The sequence below is a fragment of the Xiphophorus maculatus genome, chromosome 9 (genome assembly GCF_002775205.1).
Source record: "Xiphophorus maculatus strain JP 163 A chromosome 9, X_maculatus-5.0-male, whole genome shotgun sequence".
Taxonomy (NCBI): Eukaryota; Metazoa; Chordata; class Actinopteri; order Cyprinodontiformes; family Poeciliidae; genus Xiphophorus; species Xiphophorus maculatus.
In genome coordinates, this window is record NC_036451.1 from 28,253,208 (window position 1) to 28,278,798 (window position 25,591).

At 37.9% G+C, this 25,591-nt stretch overlaps 1 protein-coding gene across 4 annotated transcripts in view; it reads right to left on the reverse strand.

Annotated features, from left to right (window-relative positions):
- Positions 1 to 25,591, reverse strand: part of naaladl2 (N-acetylated alpha-linked acidic dipeptidase like 2) — a 399,262-nt gene that overhangs the window by 229,964 nt on the left and 143,707 nt on the right. For all 4 annotated transcript variants that reach the window (XR_002753301.1, XM_023339997.1, XM_023339998.1 and 1 more), the window contains 3 exons: positions 15,908 to 16,084; positions 14,760 to 14,937; positions 13,542 to 13,703 (listed from right to left, as the gene is read on the reverse strand). Coding sequence is in view for 3 of the 4 variants with exons in the window: in XM_023339997.1 (XP_023195765.1) it covers positions 13,542 to 13,703; positions 14,760 to 14,937; positions 15,908 to 16,084 (517 nt within the window). In the remaining variant the exon portion in view is untranslated. The remainder of the gene's footprint in view (positions 1 to 13,541; positions 13,704 to 14,759; positions 14,938 to 15,907; positions 16,085 to 25,591) is intronic.

A 25,591-nucleotide genomic window follows, 5' to 3' on the forward strand; every position in this document is an offset into this window, starting at 1 on the left:
ACATGTCCTCTGACCTCACCAGCAGGCAAGGCAGGTGAAGTTTTGCCCAAAGACACAACAACAAATGCGGACAGAGCGGAAATTGAACTGGCAACCCGATGATTGCGGGACAAACTCATACTACCGTCACCACAGTCATCCCACATTTTTTTAATATGTTATGGGAATGTGAACTGAGCTTTTATAACTGAAGTGATGTTTCTTCAAACTGACATTATGATAATAAATAAGATATGACACATGTCACAGCTGCTGTGCTGCAGAGAGTTTACATCAGCTTTGGCATTTAACCTTAGACAAACCTTTCAGTCACAGTAACCTAAATAGTAAATTGTTAGATTTTTGGCAATGTATTTATTTATTTTTTTTGCAAAAATGTCAACCTTTTTGTCTTTAACCACTTACACACATTAAGTAAATTCCAAACACTGGGCACAAAAGCCAAAGTTAATTTTTACTTCGTGTTTTGAGTATCTCATAAGATCTTTGTCAGTAGAAGAGCCTGCAAGTTGTTCCTTTGCATCAAACCACAATCTTTACTCAACTTTGAGTAGGGAAGTTCTTCAGGCCTCTGATAAGCACTGAATTGGCACACAGGATGCTGACACATAGCATCAAATGATAATCTATCTGTACCAGGGGTGTCAAACTCCAGTCCTCGAGGGCCGCAGACCTACAGTTTTTAGATGTGCCACAGGTACAAAACACTGGAATGAAATGGCTTAATTACCTCCCCCTTGTGTAGATCAGTTCTCCCAGTTTTGCTAATGACCTAATTATTCTATTCAGGTGTGGTGCAGCAGAGGTACATCTGAAGGTTGCAGGACTGCGGCCCTCGAGGCCTGGAGTTTGAGATCCCTGATCTATACCTTAAAAAAATACAATATAGAAATTCTATGCAGTTATCAGAAGTAGAAATGTTTTACTCAAGACAAGGAAGTAGGAAGAATTAGAGGGCTGGTTACTGAACACCAGAACAGTTATATATTGAAACACAGGAAGAACTTTAACCAGTTCCTTTAAAAGTGACTGGATTATTTCAAGTAAGTCAGAATTGAAGATGAATAACTATTATATGCATAAATCTGTATATTACCAATATCATCAACCTGATATGTCCAGTTGATACACATCAAGTCAAACATCCACAAGACGTGTAAGGTCTCCTTTTACAGAAATGCCCCTCTCCATTTACTCTTATTATATTGTATTCATACTGTGCATTAAGACAAGACATCTCCTCATTGCAGACATGACGAATTCAATGGGTTGAGTTATTTTGAGTTTCTGATTCTTGTAACTACTTGGAAGCCTCTTGCCACTCAGCATACTGTCGAAATTCATCCACAGATTGTTTATTTTAGGCTAGACTCTCACTCAGTGGCGAGGCACTTCCCTCTGTTGTCTTGAAAATGTGCAAAGACATCGAGGACTCTTCAACCTCTCTCTCTTCTTTTGACTTGGTAAAATAACAAATGTCCCAATGCTTTTCCTCTGAACGTCCTGCAGCTGCATACTCAATTGAGTTGGTGTTTGGGTTGATGTCTGCATTGCTGATGGGTTTCGTTTTTTCGTCATAATTGCATTTAGCAGTAGGAGAGGCTGAAAACCCCAGAGCCCTGTCACTGGTTTTGGAAATCTAAAGATGCTCTATTGTTCAGCATATACAGCTCTGTAGCTTTATATCATTATATATCCATGTTGGTATTTGCTTGTTGTGTCACTCAGTGGTCCCTCCTGCTTGTGTTGTTTGCATGTTCTCCATGTTGACATCGGGCCTCTTGTAGTCTCCTGTCTTCAAGTGTTTGTGCCATTTTCTATGTAATTACTCCCCCTGTATACTCAGAATGTCCCTCCATGTCTAATACATTATAACTGAATCTTCCTTTGCCTTTTTATAAGGTTTTCATTATGTGTGGATTGTCAGTTTGTAGGGAATGTGGCCCAAACTCCAACTGATAACAACTGTGGGGGTTGTACATTGGATTTTTTACCACAGGAGCAAAGTCAAATGTAACATCTGAGTCAGTTATTGCCTCCTTTCATTTTCATGATGTTTGTTAAAGATTGTGAAGTAAAGCCTGGCTGTTGTTACTGTTGTTGATTTTCAACCACTACTGACCAGGGGAAAGACAAGCTTCAATCTTGCAGCTCACGTGAGATGGGATAAGCTACTAAACTTCTCTACTCTTTGAGAGTTTACCTAAGGTTTTTGTGTGGATAAAAGTAAGATTAATTCCCAGGCCCACAAATTCAAATGTGTGTTTTTTGGCGCAGGCAGTATTGACTGCAGCAGCAATTCTAATCACTTTTTTTTTCTCTTTTTGTGTAAAGTTGTTAAAAAGGCTTTTTCCATCTCATGAATAAAAAAACTAATCAATAGCAAAAACTAGTGTATTCAAAAAATGCATTTTGAATAAGAGATAATGGTACAAAATATAATGAAGAGACAAGGAATGATTTATTGAGTTTTGAAAGCAGGACTGATTGTGATTTAGGGAATGCAAATTCTTACATCTGTTCTCCCGAACCAGTCTAAGAATACTTATTTTTTAATTTTAGTTAATGTGGAGCTATGAAAGTTTTTTAATGTGAAGTTTCACAGAACACCCCACGTTGTAATAAAGCTGGCTCTAATAAGGACTGAAGAGTGAATACTAAAAGTTCTCCTGCAGAGAGATTCAATAGTTACAAACCCTAGAATATGGCAATTAACTACACTGAAGATTAAAGCTCTCATCAAAGCTTACTGGGCTCTAAGTAGCAGACAAATCTCATCATAACTTGTTGGGAGGAGATGGTGTAAACAGGCCTTCCTGTGCATAATGCTGCAAAGAAGCAACCACAATCAGAGGAAAAGAAACCAGAGCTTTATGTTGTATATATGAGAAAGTAAGAAAGTAAAAAAAGTACATATATAGATGAATAAAGTTTCAATCATCCAACTCTAATGCTTAGATAAAGAATCACTCTCTTATAAATATATACTGTTTGTGTGATTTAATATTAATATTAGGTGCTGTTTTTTATTTTGCTCCATTCCACTCATTTGTTTCAGCTATCCCTAAATTGCATGAAGGTGACCCATATTTCCTTAAATTCAATCAATTTAAGGAAGTTACAATCAAGCAAAGTTATGATTGTGTCAGTTACAAATCATAACTATCCAGAAGTACAGCACAGCATCCAAAAGCAGAGGAAATAATTGTCCGAAGGCGCAACGCCTCAACCCAAAAAGAATTATGGACAAGTCTGCAAAGTTGTGCAATTTTAGGATCTGGAGTTACCCAGTCAGGATCCTGACTTAAAATCATTGAGGCCAAAAAAATAAATAAAGTGATGGCAGGGACAGGTTCTGTCTCAAAGACTTGGGGTTCGTTACCAAAGATTAATTATCAATTTACCGGTGGAAAAATGAAAGAATTTGTTGAAGAATCATTGGAAAAGTTTGATTGTTGTAATGCTTGCAACATGTTCTGATATATTTGTTGTCAATTGGAGTCAAACAAATAAACTGAACTGTATGTATCAATGTATTTTTTTTATTGTACCTTGTACTGTACAGCAACCTAAGTCGAGCAAACTGAGAATGGAAATAAAACAAAAAAACAATCCAGATTTATGGAACTGCCTGGGTGCATGAAACCAAGCTCATTTGCTTTACACATCCCAATCAATGTGAAATTGAGTGCACACTCCTCCCTTGACACTCCTCCATTAACAAATGCAAATCGATCTAAATAAGCTCTCTATGTGTGATTCTCCTCACTACATAGTCTAAAGTCCTTAATGTGTCAGTTGGAGATGCTTCTAAAATGGGGCATTTACTCAAGATTCATTTATGTTTTATTTGCAAACACGGACATCAATCAGTGATGTCCACCACTTATATGCGTGACATACACACACTGATTTGTAAATAAATGCAGATGTGCTCTGAGAAAAGACTGCAGCTGCAGTTATTAAACTTTATGCATGTGTTTATTCACAAAAATGAGTTTTGTGAACTGATGCACTCAGGGGCTTTGTAAACTCTTCTGAACTTCAGAATTTCAGCCAGAAAAAACAGGAAGCCACTCAGTTTGAGCATTTACTGAGAAAAAAAATCCAAAAACAAGATGATGTCTTCATTGTGCTGACAGGCAGATCTTCGTTCTGCTCTGGTGCCGATGTAGAAATTTAATTCCAGTCGATCGCTTCACTTACAGAACAATGAGGTCACGAATCAGACTATGGTTAATAATGGGAATCAGAGGTAGCGTTAGACTTTTTTGTTCTCCGTCATCTTGACCAACAGCATTTTTTAAAAAATTGGTCATGTACTATTTTTACCCGTCAACTTATAATCACATTAACATCAGCTATTTAGCCGCATTTTTTGCGGTTTAGTTAATATTCACTCAGTTGAACCATGAATCCAGATCCCATCATACATAAAGCAGATGAACGCATCTAACTTTTTCTCCGTAGTGACAAAAACCACTGACTGTGGCCCCAATAACTTACAATAAATTAAATTAAGCGACTCTGCTTAAATTACTAGCACTTCACCTGCTGCGGTCTGAACGCACAGCCTCACTAGTTCCTCCTGGTCGCATCTGCAGAGAAATCTGCGCTGGTTCATCAGTCAGTTGGATCTGTCTGATCCAAACCGACCAATTGAACCCCGCAAGCTTTTTACCCTGTGCAGTCCAAGATAAACATCCTGACATTTCTGTTTTAATTTTTTTTATTGATCTCATGCAGTATTTTAATTTTGTGAGAAGTTTGAATTTGCAACATCTTCCATAATCAAAATTACAAGAAACAGAGGCTTAAGCTATTTAATTTAATGTGTAATGAATCTATGAAATATATGAGCATCACTTTCAAAGACAAGGTTAAGGTTGTCTTTGAAACCTTAAGCATGATGGTAAGGGAAATGAAACTGCACAAAAGGCTAAGTAAATATATTTTTTCCAAATAATGTGTAGAAACGGACTGATTGCATTATTTCAGCAACTGTTTAAAAATGAACGACTCTGTCTTGATGTTTAACATAAACATCATAGAAACCATGTCTATTTTCCAACAGTCTGTGGTCAGAGAATGTGTATCATCAGAATGAAGCTAAGTGTTAATTTAGCAGTAGTCATATACTCTCAGCAAAAACATCATCTTTCTCTTTGAGTCTTTTTTTTCTAATCTGTAAAGAAATGAAGCGAGGCAGAGATATGTAATCACAGTCGTTTGTCTGTCTGCCCGACTAACTGTCAGCAGGGTTGCACAAATTCCATCAAGCTGCAACTCGTGAAACATAGTGGAGGACAGGCAAAAAAAATATATATATATATGGGTGTGATGATTGTTTCGCAATTTCAAAACAATGTCTGTGCAGCAAATGAGCTGCATTCATATCTATAATCTTGGACTTGCTCTTTTCTGCACCATTAGTATGTGACCCTATCCAAGATATATTTCATTTTTTTGTTTTACCTTACCACCTAAAAACAATAAGACTTAACACAGTTTCCACTGTGAACATTAATGCGTATTAACGGATATTTGGTGTTTGAACCATTGAAATAGGCAGTTACAACCAAATACCGGGCCACAGCAGACAAGTGTGTTCAACTTCAGTCCTCGGGGGCTGAAGTTATGAAACTTCTAGAAGTGTCTCTGAATCCAATGATCTTTCCTCAGTCAAGTTCTCCTGTCCTACAAATGACAGACTCAGGTGTGCTGAAGCACAGACACATCTAAAAGCTGGAGATCACCGGACCTGAAGGACTGAATTTCGATGCCTGTGTCTTAGAAGGACAAAGTTTAAGATTGGGGACAAACATGAGCGAAATTCTATCTCCAAAAGTCAGCCAGTATTCTTCAGAGATTCTGCTACTAACATAGAAATTTATTGTAGGCATTATATACTACTGCTTTCAGTGCTCCAGTTATCGTGTGTTGTATCTTCTGAACATGCATGGAACCTACTAGCAACCAATTTCAGCTACTTTCTTACTGATGTGCTGCCCACATAAAACTTCCTGTGGTGTGTGTGTGTGTGTGTGTGTGAGACACTCTTAGAGGAGCTCCATTCAGAAAAGAGCAGCAAATATTTACGTTGTTAAAATCCCCTCAATACTTTATGAATTCGGCACTAAATGTTTCACTCTGGGTTTTGCTTTTTTTAAAGCAAAAAAAAGAAATATATATATATTTTTAAAAATCAAAAAAATTGGGGCGTGCCTTGGTGGCGTAGGGGATAGCGCAACCCATGCTTGGAGGCCCTGAGTCCTTGACGCGGCCGTCGCAGGTTCGACTCCCGGACCCGGCAACATCTGCCGCATGTCTTCCCCCTTTCCTGTCAGCCTACTTTGAAAAAATAAGGGACACTAGAGCCCACAAAAAATATCCCCTGGCAGTGTACAAAAAAAAATATATATATACATAAATCAATAAAATTTATCTTTGTCTTGATCCTCTTCATCATCCTCTGTAGCTTGATCTCCATGACGACTGTAACTGTCTGCCCTCAATGTGGCTAAACTTAGCCATTCAATCCCCCATCAGTGAAGTGTTTTCAGTGATTGTCTCTCTCCTACCTACAGCTGACCATTTCTGTTTTCATTTTTATTCTTTCCCATCTTCATGTATTCTGCTCTTCATTCCTATAATGTGTGAATGACTTTATGAAGACACCACTGATGTAAAAAAAAATTGTTTTTTATATTGCAACTGCAAATGTTTCACTTGTAAATGGTTATAGTGCAGCTCACCGCCTGATAGGAAACATAAAGTACAGTGATATTGATGCACATGTCATGTTGAAATGGTTCTGCTTCAAATTTAAATACCAAAAACATTCTTATATTGAGGCATCACATCTTCAAATGTGTAGATTTGTAATTCCGTATCTCCATCAGCGCACATTCAGGCAGATAGTCAGAGGGCCTGTGCATGATGCAAAATCTATTCAAAATTGTTTATATACAGTTCACACACAGTAAATGCTTATTGCCCAAATAACAGATGCTAAATTTGGCCTTACACATCAAACATCAAGTAAAGTGAAAATCTGCAACTTTGTTGTTTTTTGTCATCTGCATAATATTGTTAGACTTCTCTAAGTGCACAATAAAAAATAGAGGTGCATATATAAAGTGCAATTTATCTGTCACAAGTACCGTATTTTCCGCACTATAAGGTGCACCGCATTATAAGGCGCGCCTTCAATGAATGGCCTATTTTAAACTTTTTTCATATATAAGGCGCACTGCATTATAAGGCGCATAGAATAGACGCTACAGTAGAGGGTGGGGTTACGTTATGCATCCATTAGATGGAGCTGCGCTAAAGGGAATGTCAACAAAATAGTCAGATAGGTCAGTCAAACTTTATTAATAGATTACAAACCAGCGTTCTGAAAACTCCGTTCATTCCCAAAATCAATAAACAGCTGTTTTATTATTTTCCCCGAGGTAATGTAAGTGACGTGGTCTTTACACAAAACCCAGCATGCACCGCGCGCTTCTTCTTCTACGGGGGAAAATGAAGTCGGCGGCTGCTTACCGTAGTTGCGAGACCTGTTGTGGCTCAATATTGGTTCATATATAAGGCGCACCGGATTATAAGGCGCACTCTCGGCTTTTGAGAAAATTGAAGGTTTTTAGGTGCGCCTTATAGTGCGGAAAATACGGTAATAAGTATTTAAATTGTATGTTTGATTGTTTAAGCAGATGTTCTGAATGACTTGAGCTTATTTGAAAACTAGATTCAACTGAAACCATAAAATGGGTTAAATGTGATTAATTAATTATTGAAATAATCGCCAAAAGCAGTATACATAAAAATGCCATTTGCTTAAAAAAACAAAACTCACAGAGCAGTAATAAAGCCAAAAATGTATTATATATATATATATATATATATATATATATATATATATATATATATATATATATATATATATATATATATATATATATTTTTTTTTTTTTTTTTTTTTTTTTTTTTTGCAGTTAAGATGAAAAACCCTCTTTGTAAACATGTTCTAACCCAGAACTCCTCTAGTGGTAGTTTTAGCTTCACCTGGTTCAGATACTATTAAGGATCTATTTCTTACTAATTATCAAAATATAAAAAATAAAAGTCAACAGATCAGCTCTACAGTACACTGCATTGATATTAAGTCAAGCAGAAAGGGCTGAGCCTCTCAGATGTAGATGCTACAAGGATTATTTTAGCTGGAGATGCAGCCTTTGCTATAAATGATCAAGTGTTCAATAAAGGAATTATGTGTTATTGCGTTAAAGACTAAATAAAAATCTGTTACAATGTTTAACTGGTGCTGACGCTTACTAAGCTCCAGTTCTATTTGATTCCACCAAGACAAACTCTTAGCTGACAAACTCTAGCAGCCAATTACTGAGGTAAGTGCCACATTTAAACCTCCAGAGTTTTTTTGGACTGGTCAAATAACAGTAAAACAATGCACTTCAACAGGAATGAAAAGTCAATTTCACCTGAGAATACCCCAACCAGATTGTCTATCTTCAAAAACTTTATTTTAAAATCCTTTGTGACGGAATTTAAGTATGTCATGTCCAGCTTCAATCTGTGCTCACAGCTAATTATTTAGCCATAAATGTCACTTCTAACTAAGATCTTTAACACCTTTTAATATCTCCAGGTGGTGTCAATAAATCTCACTGTGGAAGCTGAGATTAACTCCAATTTTCCAGTTGCTGGTTGGGATGAGAAATCATTTGATTAGGATTGTGAGGCATTCATAAGCACCACTGTGTTCAAACTACAACTGAGGCATCTGCTTCAGAAACACTGGGATAAATAATGCATGTGTGGTCAAATAGTCCTCATACATAAAAACATAGAATGAAAGACAAAACGTGAATGAGATGCTTAATGTCGTAACATGTCCTTAACTTGGGTCTTGGCTGTTGGGAAACCAGTTACAACTGGCTCCAACACCATAAATGATTAAGGACTGCAACCTCTTTTGTGGAAATGCCCAATGTTTGCTACATTCCACTATTATTACAGGAGAACTATTATGGAAAATTCACTTTTGCATGGTTTTGTACCATTTTTTTCTGTACTGCTTCTAGAAACAATCCAAACACTAAAATGAATCAATCAGCTATTTTCGGACAACTAGTAAATGTCTCATGGTGTCTGGAAAACAAGCCATTTCAAAAACGTCAATTGAATGTCAATTGAAACACCATTTCAATAGATATTGCAATCGGCAGGAGGGCAACAGTTAGCTTGAGGTGATGACTTGGCCTCCAAATTCTCCAATTTTAGATCCAATCATGCATGTATGGTGTGTGTTGGAGAAGCGTGTCCAATTCCTAGAGCTCCACCACACCTCTTCCAGAACTTAAAAAATTCTTCAAACATCTCATTGTCAGATAATGCTGCAAACGTTCAGGGGTCTAGCAGAATCCATGTGTTGATTCATCAGGGCTGTTTTCAAAGCAAAATGAAGACCAACTCTCTGTTGGCAGTTTGTCATACTTCATGTATGACAAACATGTGCTGTAGAAAACCTGTTTGGTGTGTAAACATCATGTCCTAATGCGTCATTCATGTCCAAGACAGTGAACCTCAGTCAGCTCTTGCATATGTTTCAAACATTTATTTATGCTTTTCTTTATATTTACATTAATAGTGACTTAATGAAGCCATCTCAGATCGCCTTTACTGCTACTAACATTCAAAACATCCCTACTTCCTCTAAAGATAGCACATGAATCACATTTTGCCTAATTTTTCATTTTGCCCAGCCTTTTTATTTTTTATGCCACTTAAAGCAAAAATGAAAGTCCATTAGCATTCACTGGGAGGGAAAAATATGTTAATGGCATTTTAATGGTCCAAATGCAAACCTTCTCTGTCATCACTTACCCTGTCCTCTGTCTGTGTTTTCATCTGTCCTCTTGTTTCTCTGTGCATAAGCTGTTCCTAGGCTGCAGACTGGGGGCTGTGAATATGTAGCCTTCAGGCAGTAACAGCCTGAAAATGTGAGGACTTAAAAAACAGACTTATCAGATTACATCACATCTCCTCTGCTTTCCCACCCCAGAGTGTCAGTGAACTAATGCTGTTTGCATGCGTGTGGGGGTGTGTGTTTTAACAAGGCCTCCTCTGAAACACATAAATGTCCTCATATACATAGCAAATTATATACAGCTACTATTCCAACAAATAACTTTCTCATAACTGTGTGTAGTTCTGCATTTTTGCTACAAAACCAATTATTATTATTTTTTGTTCCCATATCTGGTGATATTGACAAAGCGTTTTGTTGCCAGTGCTCACCTGAAACAGTCTGATTGTTTACCAACACTGGATTAAAATATGCATCTGTCTGTATAGCGTAAATATGCAAACATCTTGCCTTATTTACTGCTTGGTATTTTCATTTTTGCCTACAAATGAAAAGAAAAAAAATCAAAAATACCAACTTGCATCCTTTTTTTCAATTGTGACATTGTAGTGATAATGATGGTAAATATTAGATAAGTGATATGTACTGATGGACTAGTGACATGTCCAGGATGTGTCCTGCCTTCCACCCAGCATGGAGAGGGGAACCGGCTCCCCTGCGACCTCTGGAAAAGCAGATATTGACAGTGGATGGATGATGGATGATGGATGGAAGCATGCATTTTAATCTGAAGTGTCAATCAAGCTAGACAGGATGTGCACTGACAGCTACATGCTCTCAGGATATATTAGAGACAAAGTTGGGTGTGGTCCACATACAAATGACGAATTGTAATTTTCCAGTCAGACCTACTACACACACCACTAACCCAACCCTAACCCATACAGCAGATGTTGAGATCACAGAGAACATAGCGATAAAAATAGTTAAAAATAGTGTTTTCCGACATGTTTTCCACACACAATCCTGGACTTCTACATTATTTGTACACAGAAAGGCATTTTGGTCTATAGCTTACTTATGAAACCTTTGGATTATTGGTACACGGTTCCTTGTAACCTACATGTGCCAGGGCAGCGTTGCTTCACAAAAAAGGAAAAACTGAAAATGGAATCATGAATGCTTGACGGACATTTATGAAATCAGCCTTGTACGTGGTATCGAAGTAGACAAGTTCGTGCTGCATAGAAAGAAAATCTTAATCAATTCAACATTATTTCTGAGTCATCATAATGCTGAGGTTAAATAAACAATGCATGATGCCAACTAAGCTGCACCTCCTTAACCCTGAAAAAAATACTGCATTGCATGTGGGAAAATCCCTGCTTTAATGCAGCAAAAAAAGTTAAATCATCAGTAGTTATTCAGTATATACCCAAAAAGATATTTCAGATTCTTTTTTTTTTTTTATTAAATGATGTGCAGCCGTTTCAGCAAAGCAAGAACGATTGGTTCAGCAAAATGTTAAAGGTTCACAAACTACACCAGTACAAGATGCCACTGTTCTCCACCGAGGACTTTGACAAACTTCTCCAGACAATCAAAGTGATAGAAATGAACATTCACTGAGTTGAAGTAAATGTAGAGGAAAATGCTGAATATGGAAATAAGACAACCGACACACAGCACCACAGGAAACCTCCCTGAAAATAAACCTCATCCTTCAAATCTGGGAAGACATTTAACAGGTGAACCAGCCTGACCAGCAGAGAAACAGGGAAAAAGCAGCCATAACAAGTGACATCAGGGTTAAATCACAAGTATTTCACAGAACAAGTCCGTTGCACCTCAACAAGAATCTATGAGTGACTCATCAACTTCAAACACCAAATGCCTTTCTAATGAGATGTGCTATACAAATAAACTTGACTTCAGGCCATGTTGGATCTTCTTGCTATTTTGGCTATTCTAATCTAAAAACTGTTTTCTGTTTTCTTCCAACAAAATGTCATGTTCTGAACCTGTTTTCGCTGACAGGATGCTGTTCTTCTGAAAAATGTCTGGAACCATCCAATTTACAAATATTTTCATAGAGGAATGCAGAACTACTAACATACAGAATTTGCTGGGCTGCCGGTATCTAGGAAACCACTGGTTGAGAATATCCATATTATCCAGATAAAACATATGTTTGGCCACCTATTCAAAACCTGCAATTGTTAATCAGAATTAATCACTAAATACTAAATAGTTTTTTTTTTCCTAAAGTAACATGGCAGAATTTGTTAATTTTGAATAATTAGCTGGAGTGACAGACATTTCTTGGACAATATATCAGTATTGACAAGCAACCTTCAAGTTATTTGAACCTGAATTAGTTTCTCTTCAAAGATCTGCATTTTCATACCTCTTTGAAAGAGTAAAAAAAAGAATTAGTTACATAAGTGTTGAGTGACAAATTAAAAAAGTAAAACCTGCTGTTTTTCACTTTGACACAAATAAAAAAGTGTTTTTTTTCTTTGTTTTGTTTTTTAAACTGGCTGACAAAGAAGGGAGATTGGGAACCTAAAATAAAAAGCACCAGCAGAAGATTTATCTGGGAAACGACTGTCTGTTCCAGTTTGATTGTTCTTGACTAAGTATGTATCTATCCATGCAAATGCAATCATTTCTCAGCTTGGGATAATCCTACAATCCAAACAAGAGTTAATTCTTACAGAAACATCTCTCCAGTTCAGTCAAGCAAAGCTGTTTTGATGTGCTCCAACTTCATTGTTTCTTTACTTGAAGTTAGTAAGGTCTTTCTGTCTTCAGAACGTCTTTTATGTGGCTTTATAAATTTGCCTACTTGAGTGTCTGCTTGCTGCTGCCAACTAACATCCAGATTATTACATGACATTGCGTACAGTAAGAAATGAAAACAATTGAGGCAAATCTTACAGATACAAAAAGACAGAAGACATACTGGAGCTCTCAAAAGTATACAGAACACTTTAAAGAGCCAAACTGGTACTATCAAATACCAGCTTACAGTATAAATAATTACATGCTTATGTATAACTTCAAAACTATTTCCAACTGTGATATGAGCCATTAAGCTGCCAAAACTTCAAATTTCAAAGTGAATTTGAGCAGCCAGTCAGTCTCATCCAACATCAGTGTCTTCAAGTGACCTCATGAATTTGCTGCTTGAGCAATAGTTAAAAAGACAAAACACTGTTTTGAAAGCCATCACAGAAAGTTTAAAACTGGTGTTACTGCAAAGGGCAGGCTGATGTCACACAGAAAAACTCAAAGATTTTGATAGACACATGCTAACAAGGAGAGAAGAGATCACAGGTGAGGATGGTTACCTTCAGGAGTCGTTGGAACTCATGTTTTTAAACTAAGCTTGAACAACAATTTTTGGCATACAAGAGACAAACTGTGGCCTGTATTTGTCTCTCAATTATCAAAAATTAAACCTAATTATCACTTGCTCCTTTATACGGACAACTCTGAATACAGAGTTTGAGAAAACACTCCTTAATACTTTATTTTAGAGGCCTTAGTAAAATTTGCCTTTGTCTAGTCGACATTCAGATTGCTCTGTTTTATTAAGTCTTATGTGCCATATGTATGTCATCTGACTGTGAGGACAATACAAACTTACTTTTGGAGAGCATCTATCTTGTCAGCTTTGATTCCTCTGAGCAGCTCTTCAAGCAGGTCCAAGCTTTCAGGTGGAGGAGCAGTTGGACGTTTCGAAGAAGTGTGGATGAACCAGCCAACAAGAATACCAAGGACAAAAATTCCCACCCCGGCAAGGAAGTATCTATGGACAAAATCGGAGAAAGGTTTCAGTATAAAACAGCAAAGAGGAACAGGAAACTGTTTCAGGTTAGCTGACATGATGGGAACGATAAGACCAAGAGAAAAGAAGACAGAACTCTAATCAGAGTATAATGATAATACTTGAATAGTCTTTCAAAGGGAATTGTAATGAATGCATTATGTGGAGCCAGGGTATGCATTTAGAAAAGTCATATCACATGCAGAAAAGTGAGCATTGTACTTCTGCTATTGGTGGTGATATAGACTTAACATCTGCTGACATCTGAATTGCAGGGAAGTTATCTATGAATTATTAATGCAATGTATTGTTGCGCTGCTCCTGTTAAGTGTTATACTGAATAGAAATCCAGAATGTTCTTTCATCATTCAAAATGGAAAGGTTTTGTTTCACAGTGAAGAAAAAAGTCTATGATTCCTTTTATAAGATGTTGCAAATTTCCCAGCTTAATCAGATTTTGGCATGTTGCATCAAGGTTGAAGTGGACTCATCAAAGAGGTAGAGACATCGAATGGACAGTGAAGGTTTAATGAAAATGATGATGACAGACAAAACTTACAAACAGCCAGATGAACACAAAATGCAGGAACAATAACTGGACTAAATGACTAACAGGTAGCAGGTGTGAGAGGAGAGAGAGAGAAAGAACATGGCATACAGGGCGAGGGAGAGTACAGCAGGAGAATTAAGAGAAAAAAAGAATAACGAGATACAAGGAATAAACAAATATAATAAACTTGAATCACTACAAACTAAACTAAAGTGAGACGGAAACAAGACTGATCTGACCAAATCAAGAAACTAAGGAATACACAGCAATAAACAAACCTCAAAACAATGCAAACAACCCAGGATCCTGACAGATCATTATTTATGCCTAGTAAATAGATTGAAAATATTCCATAAACAGCTAAATTATTTGCATGATTTTTGTATTAACCTGAAAAGCTGTGTTAGCATGGTATGAGATGAGGTAACATTTTACCGGTTGTGTTTTCCATTAATGCACCATATACAGTAAAGCTGCTCTGTAACTACCTGACTATGAAACAGTGAAGTCGCCTTTGACCTTTGTGGCCAGTCGTCCTGGTGAAGTGAGAGATGTAGTTGGGATCCTCTTGGAGTCTTTCAAAGCGTCCATGAGGTGAAACTGAGACGGAATTCTGGATGGGTTCTATGAACTCAGGGTCAGGGTCAGGGCCAGGGTCTGAGCAACCTAGAGGTCACAGTTCACATAATGTTTTTGCTTTTTATTTTTTACATTAACATTTCCATTTCTAAATAAAGGGAAAAGAAGAGAAACAAAAACAGCAAAACAAAAAAAGAACAATAAGTCAGATACTATGTTATTCAGGGACGATGGGTTATTACCAATCAGGGTACTGAATCAAACAGGGATAATTAAAAAAAATGTGTACAGAAATATACAGTTTCTAGCTCAGCATAATGTTTGATGGACTGAGGAAATTAATCATGTTGGGTTCAATCAATCCTGACAAGTATTAAAACGAAGACAATGAATGAAAAAAAAGAAATTAATAACAAATTAAAATGAAATTTACATTTAGTTCAGTCAACTACAGTAGATAGTTTTCCATTATTGATAGTAAAAAAAAAATAGATGTAGTAAATTTAATAGTTTTAAATTTTTTATAAATGGTCTTCCAACTGTTGCAGCTTTTGTCAGAGGAAAAAAATTGTTTAAATGACTCAATATTGTTTGTTTTGAGATCCTGATACATATTTTCAGAAAATATTTTCCTCAGCCTAATCAAAAGCATGTGGGATCTGTGCTACAGATCTGTACCAACTGCAACACAAAACTGAATCATATTTGCATTATAAAAAATCATGAATCTTACTCATCAATGGGTGATGAATATTGCATGAGGTTCAGCCCAGCCTTATTACACATCTCAACAGCAAACAGAAGAGCATAGATAATAACTTAGGTTAGGTGAATTATGATGATTATTTCATTTTCCCAATAATTGTCTGACAATGCGCACTTTGTGAATTCTCAGTGCAGTGAAAGGTTTTTATAAATGGTTCATACACTCAGTTTTATTAATCTGACTTCACTTGAAACATTTATTGACTAAATATGAGCTGAAAGATTCACAACAACTTAGCCTGATTAGGCGACAAACCATAATTATAACAGAAAGATGGCAGTAATGTCTGACCTGATCTCTGGCAGTCGCCATGCTGCATCTGCGTGCGCTCGCTGCTTGGCCCTGCTTCCTGCAGCTCCTCCTTGTCCAGGTCCCAGTCGAGTTCCAGGGATCCAGAGCAGCGCAGAACCTCTCCATCCAGTGGCCCTGCCTGGGCATCACACACCTTCCTGTAGGCCATGAAGTCACCTGGAGCATAAAGACACAAAAACAGACGTTTATTGCAGCTTTTTTAGAAGCACATGGTCACACTGCAGGCTGTGATGTTCAATTCAAATTTTTGGTTTACTTGGATTCATTTTGCATGGTCATTTACATTTCCAATTATATGTCATCTCCTGATTGAACTGCAAAAACGAGCTCAAAGTGTCTCGCATGCACAGTAGAGGGCGCAATAACGTCACACGTAGCAGGTGTGCTCAGTGGAAGTAAACGTGAATGCTAATGGTGGAGCATATTTTGGGATTTTAAAGTTATTGTCCAACCAGAGCTAGCATATTAACAACTTAATCAACATGATCTTCCATGGTTGTTTTTCCTTCTGCTTCCATGTATCAGGTGCAGACAGTGAGGTTTGTCGAGTTTAAACGACGTTCAGGCCTGGCCGTATAAACACAGGTCACATTAGAAGGGGTCAGATATCACATATCCAAGTGGCCTGAGCTGCATTTGTAAAAATGGGATCTGTGTTGTTCAGACTGTCATGTAAACATCAGGTACAGGTCACATTAAAGCAAAAATATTGGATTTGGAAATGGAGATCCAGCTGAGTGCCATCTAATTCATAACCCATATGCTGTAACATAAAGTCAGCCCAGACCTTTAGCTATAACAGCTTCAACAAAGGAACCACGCCCACCTACTTAGAAACACACAAATAAAAACTCCATTATTTTTCCTGCACCATCTTTTACACTTAACATAATGTATTCAAGCAAGTGCCATTCTCCTGACAACCATAAAACTCTCCTCTGTTGGACTGTCAGACAAGAAGTCTGCTGCGTCCCTCCAGAGAACATATCTCCACTGCTCCATAACCCAGTGGTGGTGTGTTGTACAGCACTACATTCGAAGCTCTGCATTGCTCTCCGTGATGCAAGGCTTGCATGCAGCTGTTCGGCCATGAAGCTCCCTACACACTGTATTGACTATGCAGAAAGTCGGCATCCAGAGTGTGTTGGGCAACTCAGCATCTCTTGACACTTGGGATTTTCCGTGGCCTTGTTGCCGTTATCGCTCTCCTTTCCATGAAAGGAAACTATATTTACCAATATATTACTGGAAATATTTCAAAATATACAAATAACTGCAGCTTCCCATACATTAAATTATATTAAAGACAACTACGTGTTTATATGTCCAAAAATATAAATAATTGTATATTCATTACCAACTACCATAATTTATTACAATTTATATGGGAAAATGTTTGGTAATATATGAATAGATATATGAGCAGCATATATGCATGTTTTGTATTTATCTATATACACTTATAGGGTCTATACCAATATATTGGAGAATGTAAATACTAAATCTCATATATGAGAATATATTGTTCAATGTAATGAATGATATCTTCCAATATACTGCATCGTATCTACGATATATTTTTGTTTTGTGAGGATCCACTTTGTTGTAACACCACTAACAGTTGACTGTAGGGTATTTGGTTGTTAGAAAACCTTTATGGCATCCTATTATGGTACCATGCTGGAATTCACTCTTACTGCAAATCTGTTTGATCTTATACATCTGTGGACATGGAGATCATTGGAAAGACCGAATTCAATTATTTAGATGCTGAAATTAATATTTTTAACAATACAAAGTAAATGTGGATCCTGAAAACAAACTAAAATTGTGATGATCTAAACTATAATAAGTTGCCCTTCCATATACTAATACAGCTAAGAGAAGTTGTGTTTGGCTGAAGGATGTAGATAAATACATAGCAAAGTGTCAGACTTTAAGGAAAGTCCTGTTTGTGTTTTGACCCCAGCTACTGGATCATTAAGGTTTTTGTTGAAGCTTTCCATGACTGACATATACAAAGACAATTTGTGGTTCTGCCAGGCCTGAGCTGCATAAAACCTTCAAGCAAATGTCTTACTATGTCTTTAAGCTAAATTGTGCTTTTTACGTCATCCATCGTAAAGCAGACTATAAAAGGGCAATTATATTCACTAAATATAAAACAAAGTGGCGTAAAGAAAAGCTGCTTCTGGCATTTAAACTTAAAGAGAATGGCTTTGTAATTTTCACTCCGGCACAGATACATCAACACCAATGTTCTTGTTATGAACATTTCTTTGTACTTAAGTGAGACTTTGTTGAATTAAAACAAACACAAAACTGCACAGCAACTGTGACTGATACCAATTTCAGTTTAGGTTTGAAGTGGTTGCCTCAGATGTGCAACTGCTAAATCACTCCTATATCTGGGAGAAAGAATTGAAAAAGCAAAGGTAAAATCCTGCAGAGAAGAGTGGACAGAGTAAGGTAAGGAGAAAAACACACATCATGAGAGACAAAGACAAAGCAAACAGATGAAAACAGGAAGGCAGAAGAGACAAGGCAGAGAGCTTATAGATGAATGAGAGAGGGTAAAACGCAGAGAGGAGGTCTGGGAGTTCCCTGGCATCAATCTTCAATGCTCCACCACACTTTCATTACTTCTAGCTCAATGCAGATGAAAGCATCTCTCACTAAAATGGAACAAAAGTTCAGTGCAGCACTGACCTCCTGTTACAAGCCCCACACAGTGCAGATAGCATCACCTTACTCTTCTCACAGCCTGGGAGAACAAAGCCTGTTAAAACGTTTTACCATTATTGTCTGCACATGTACGTTGGCTTTGCAAGAGTTCACCGTTTTCCAATTCTCACATCTTCATTAAAAAAAGCAACTAAACTAGAAAGTGTGAATGCTCAATGTAGGGTGACCATATCTTACTTTGGGAAGACCCGGACAACCTGCGGGGGCGTGGGGGCGTGGGGGGTGCTGGGAAAGCCAGGAGAACCTGTGGGGGGGGGTTCTCCTGGCCAGAACACCTTAGAGGGGAGGTAGGGGGGGTGCTGCCCGCACTGACGCGGCTCAGGGATAACGTGACACGCAGCGCCGTGCGCAGTGCCCTAAACTATGTAATGTGTTTTGAGGCAGTTGACCAAAATCCCGGACGATTTGTAAATTCCCCCCAGACATCTTTTTAGGTCTGAAAAGTAGGACATGTCCGGGAAAAAGAGGACGTCTGGTCACCCTAGCTCAATGCTCATGGTGAAAATGGCAAAAACGTTTGAAGCCAACTCCTGAAGACTTGCAGAAAGGTTCGAAATAGTCCATGCAGAGTGAAAAACCCAGGTAAAAGCCAAAATTAGCTAAAAAGTTAAAACTAGATAAAATACTAATGATAGCATCTAGGATACCACTAGTATGCTGGGTTACAGTAATTTATTCCATGCAATGTAAAAAAAAAGAAGTAAAACCTAAAATTTGAAAAGGACAGAAATGTTCCCCTATTCTTCCTGATAAAAACGGTGGGTGAATGAAATCCATACCTTTTATGGTTCTTGAGATATCAACATTTGTTTGGAGGCATCGTTTAGCACAGTGACTACAAAAACATGCCACATGCATGTTTTCGTACAAGCAGAACGAAAAAAGCTATGTCAAAAGCTCAAACTATTCCCAGGTGTAAACTGCCCAACTTCAAAATGGCCACTGCTTTGTGTCCTCCGTGGCAGCCCTGAAACTGGATGATTGATTGTCATTAATATGCAGGACCTAAAACAACTACTGTGAAACATGACATTTTATATTGTAATTCACAATTTTGCCACAGGATGGAACGGTTTCCCCCATGGGGTGAAAAATTCTATAAACAAACGCATCAACAGATGAAATATTTGTGTAAAATTGCTTGGTCCACTTATTACAGTGTTAAAAAACCATTTACCATTCAGTCTATTAAAAGTGATTGTCTCATCTCTGGGTCCTTTTGTATGGAAAAAAAAAACAAAGTGATTAATTTTGCTAATATGGATATAATTAATTAATCGAAATGACACATCAAAGTATTTACATAAGAAGAATGTAAATACATAAGTCTGTAATAACTCCATTCGTGTCTAATCCTAAATAAATCTTAATACACACCACACCTCTAAACTTAACTCTAAAAAACAGAGTTCCTCACTTTAGGGTCAGGCTTTGGGTCCCAAAAGGCCTTTAGGCTCTCAGATGATCAGTAAATGTTCAAGAGAATGTATTAAACAGGCAACATAAACATTAGAAAATAAATGTGATTTTTTTGATCAGCTTCCTCTCATTTTATCTCCGTTAGCTTCCAACAGAATGACAAGGTGGTGTGTCAATTCAAGCCTTTTTACTTACCTCCTATTCATAAAGTGCCATCACACCAACATGCTGATTTTACAGTCAAAGACATTTCCCTGATCAAGGCAGATCAGACATAGCATGAAAGTGGGGGAATATTTTTCCCAACCATTTAATTTGACACAACCTCCTCAGCTGCTTTAGTTATGGAATATGAAGCGTGCTGTCAATCACGGCTCTCCAACACCGAGGCACCAGCAGGGGCAACGGAGCACCGAAAATTATTCAAATTTCCTCATAAATTAAACATGAAAACAACCTAAAAAAGCCACTTACTGTATAGATTTTCACATCATGACGAAAACCTAAACAGATTAAATAGTAACCCCAACTGCCTCGTGTGTTTCACAGCAGAACTGTGAGATAATATGAGTAATAATACTAAAAAAATAATAAAAAAAAATGTAAAGCCACACGGGCTGATCTGGGTAGCACACTGTAATATAATGGCATGACAAAGTGTATCCATGGAGACTCTTTACATTTTGTGCTTGCTGGTTACAGTCAAGTGCTAGTGGGAAGCCGACAGGCTTGTCTTAAGTAAAGAATTGTGGAAGTGCAAATGTATTCTCTGAAGCATATTTTGATATCTTGATATTTTTATTTAAGGTTAAATTCTCACCAACCTGTGGAAAAACAAGTAAACTGGATAAACCATCTGTTCCTGCTCCTGCTTTGATTCTTGATACACTCTCCACTCTGGACGTTCTAGCCAGTCCATCAAAAACTGCATTAAACTGCAAACAATACTGTATATATCAAATGTGACTTAAAACTTGATTTCATAATTCAACACATTGAAATTGGGCCTCTGTTTCATTAAGAAATTGCTGCTCTTTCTTACACTTCTCTCAGAGAAGAGCAATCTAAAAAGGCCAATCAAGCCTTCACCTTTTTATCAAAAAATTTGATAAAAAGAAATGGAGCGATTCTCTGAAAGACATTTAAAATACTGCAACTGGAACTCTTTTGCTTCGCCAAAGCATCAACTGCCACAGTTTATGTCAGATGTGTTAAAAACACTATTTTGGTAGACTGTAAACATTCAGACAAGGTATTTTAATTCAAGTACCTTGCTGGGAAGTGGACACACTTTATGTTACAGTTATTAATTATTCCAAAAAGTGGGAAAAAAGGTGTTTAGACTCTGTTTTACCAGACATTAAATACATTGAAAGGGCTGAAAAACGGTGCCTTCTGTAACCACAGCATCAACATCTGCATGTTGTCATGTAGCTTTGAGAGTCTGTTACAGGCTGCAAGGCCATCAGAGTAAAAACCTTTATTTTTATAGTTCTCATGAATTAAAGATGGCTCTCCCTAGGGTGTTGAAGGAAAGCAGAAGCTTTATGGATCTCTCTTTTTCTCCTCCGCATGAAATCTCCTGAATACCACAGGCCATGTCTCAGGATGTTAGACATGGAAAACAATAACAGGCAAACACTCTTATGTAGTTGTTGTTTTATTTTCTATTCCTCCCTCTCAATACCAATTTTCTTTATCACCCCTCATCCCCCCCACCCCCACCCCACTTCCCCATCTGTTCCTGACCCTGCTCCCATTCTTGCTACATTCACTCTGGAGGTTCAAGCCAGTCCATTAAAAACTGCATTACCCAGAAGTCAACAGGTTATGTACCCCATTACAGCTGAAGGTCAGGCTTTGTTGTTCTGTTATGGGAGGATTTTGGAAAACAGAGTGCAGAGGGTGAAATAATGACCAAGTTTCCCTGAAAACATTAAATTATACTCAGATTCTCTAACACATATAAAAACACCTTTAAACTTCTTATTCAGTACAAATAATTATTTGTTATGCTGTTGTCGCCCTGAAGCAAAAAGCCCTGAGGTTTGAATCCTGCTCTGGGGATTTTCTGCATATTATCTTTGTGTAAGTGTTGGTTCTCTCCAGGTATTCCAGCTTCCTCCCACTCTCCTAAATATTTAGAGAAATACTACAATAATTTTATTTAAATCCAACACTAAAGTCCTTCTGTCAATTATTCAACTCAATAAAAATAATTCTTAATTGGCGCTTTTGTCTACGAATCAGGTTGTGAAGCTGATGCAACGGTTTAAAGGGTTCATTAATTGCTTGAGATTAGGGATGCTCCGATCAGTTTTTTTATTGCCGATTCTGATACCAATCACTCATGAGGGTCGATCACTACCGATCACCAAGATTGGCTGTTAATTTTTCGCGTTAGGTATAAATGCTACTATGTGATGTGGCAAAATTAAAAAAATATCTATTAATAAATTCCCCTAACTTAGACATAAAGATGGAAAATACATGTAGGCACAATGCAGCGGCTACTCAGTCAAAAGAACAACTGAAAAACCTGCAATCATTAAAATAATATTTAAGAATAAGGCTCTTTATACCCTAAATCACATGTGTCAAACTCCGGTCCTGGAGGGCCACTGCCCTGTAACTTCTAGATGTGCCTCTGCTGCACCACAGTTGAATAGAATAATTAGGTCATTAAGGCTCTGGAGAACTGATTTACACAAGGAGGAGGTGATTAAGCCATTTCATTCCAGTGTTTTGTACCTGTGGAACATCTAAAAACTGCAGGACAGCGGCCCTCGAGGACTGGAGTTTGACACCCCTGCCCTAAATTATACATAAGTCAAATAAATCTCAACACTGCCTATATCAAATAAGGTCAAGTAAAAACTAAACATTCATTCAAAGTCAAATGCAGGTCAAATCAAAATAAACAATACTTAGTTACTGAATCAAAACTTCTTGAGCGCATGGGCAACTGATTAACGTTGGTACTGATAGGCTGTTTCTGACCGAGAGGAGTAATTCTGCACAACACAGGGAGGAGGCAGAAGAGATCAATTATTTTCCCCAGAGGTTATTTTAATACATATTTAAAATCTTGTTTTTGTTTGTTTAAGTTACATGCTGCAGCTTTAAGCATGTTCGGTGTGAGAGTTTGCTGCAAGTGGAGGTTGAACGGCTCTCTGTATATGAAATATTACTACCAGTACCGTAGCGCGGCAGTTCAACAGTGAGAGCAGAACCTCTTACACCGCTAGCTTGTTGTCTTAATTCATTCACTGCCTTTGCCTCACCCCTTGGTCTTCATGAGTATAACAGACTTGTTTTCGCACCTAGTGAAGAAGAGGCCATTAAGAGGCTTGAGATGGTTTTTGAATGGTTGAATAAACACAAACTTAAACTGGCCCCCAAGAAGTATCACCTTCTGTGTTACTCAGTCCACTTCTTGGGCCTTGTCATTGAAAGCACCAGTATGCCAAAGTAAAAGCTATACCTAAGATGTCAAAGTCAGATTTGATGTCTCCTGATGGCCACAAACCCTGCCCTAAGAGAATCAAGTCCTTTCTGGGCCTGGTCATGTGGTGCCAACGCTTTGTTCCAAACTGTTCTTCTGTGGCAAAGCCTCTCTTTGGACTAACATCTGAAACAATGAACAGAACAACAGCTCAAACAAAGGGAGAGTGTGTAAACATCAACATACCTACAAAAAGCTCACAGCTGCAGATGAAGAATGTGACGAAGCTTTACAAAACCTCAAAGATGCACTGCTCAATAATGCCATACTGGCTCACCCTGACTTTTCCAAGCCATTCATCCTTTCCACTGTTGCATCATCTGACGGCACAGGTGCTGTACTATCTCAAGTTACTCAAGCTGATGGAAGGCCTCATCCTGTCCATCTTATTCATAGCCCCCATGAGGCTTTGCGTGATTTATAGGCGCGACTTCCACCGCAAACCGGAAACACCATTTGTTTACATGTTAGCAACTAGCTAACCAGCTTTCGCCAGAGTTTTTAGGCTACATAATATGTGTCAACACCAGCTATCAAAGCTTAAATGCGGCAATATTGTTTTACCACAACCTACAGCTATTGTGGGGAGGGATGGTGACTTGAAGAAATGGCCGCATTTCTTCATGTCGCTACCTGCACTAGCATATGTAGCAACTTCACTGACTCAGTTGCTCCGGGTGCAGATGCAGGTTTTCTTCCTTTGGCTTTTTATCCACACAATGTAATTAGCACACATGAAGCATTTTGGGTTCTCTCTTCAAGTTAAGAATTTTTAGCCAAATTCTTTTTGTTTGCTTATCTGTCGGTAGGCAATGAAAACTACCGCTTTTCTTTTGGAAGCCTGTTCAAAACACACTTGCTGCAGCCACAAACTAAACGTGGTCTGATTATTAGAATACAGTCACGAACAGCACAACAGTTACCCGAGCTCCACAAGGACATCTTATGACACTTTCCAGTGGCAAGTTGCTCTCTCTAACAGGTTAATGTGTGATTCGGTTCGGTTCAAGTCCAGTGGGGAGATTCTCCATATTGCCGTCTGAAGCGCAACAGCTGCGGTTATCTCTCTGCTGATTTGCAGCGAAACTCAGAAACGGAGAACCTCGAGGTTCTCGTTGTGATGGACTAAATAATCTCAGATATTTTATTTTGTCTTACAAATATTTTTTTCTAGTCCAATGATAAGGATAAAGACTCAAATCATTAACTTTTTTATTTTTTAAATTCAAGCGAAAAATAAAATTCACATCACACCAAGCTAATACTATGTAGTACTGGTGTTTTATACTGTCAGCACAAACCTGCAGCTCAGATCTCTGACCAGCTTCTCTGCTTTTCTCTTCATTACTGTCAGTTCTTCAGAGAAACGAGCTGATAGCAGCGCTGCTAATTCACGGTCATTCTGTTACAAAACTTAACAATCGTGTTCCTGTTGCTCCCCGTGATTAAACTCACAATTATGATAATCTGTACTGACCAGCTCTCTGATAGCAGATGGTGTGTCCATAAGCAGGTTTTACTAAATATTGTATTATAACCAAAAAGAGAGATGTAACTTCTATCATGAATATAGACTAGCAAAAACCCCTACAAATTAAAATGAGATACTGCTACTTTTGGTGGGCGCCGGAAGTAAGACCCACAATCTTTCCCCCAGCAAACATCCCAGGAATAAGGTGGATAGTAAGACATTGAAAAAGGCTCAGAGTAAATACCCTGCTCACCGACCTGGTGTTTTTGGCGCTGAAATGGGCAGTCTATGAGATGTTCAGTCATGTTTTCACTGCTTGGGCAGACAATAACCCATTGTCCCACATACCCATATGGTATATGCTTCATAAACTGAAGCTAAATACATGTGAGCAATGCTGGGTCGCAAAGATAGCTGCTCATGAGTTTGACATCAAGTATGTACCTGGCCCAAAAAATGCTGTTGCATTTGCCCTTAGTCAAGAGCCTTTTGCTATGAGAAGGATAAGTCAGTGCCTAATCAG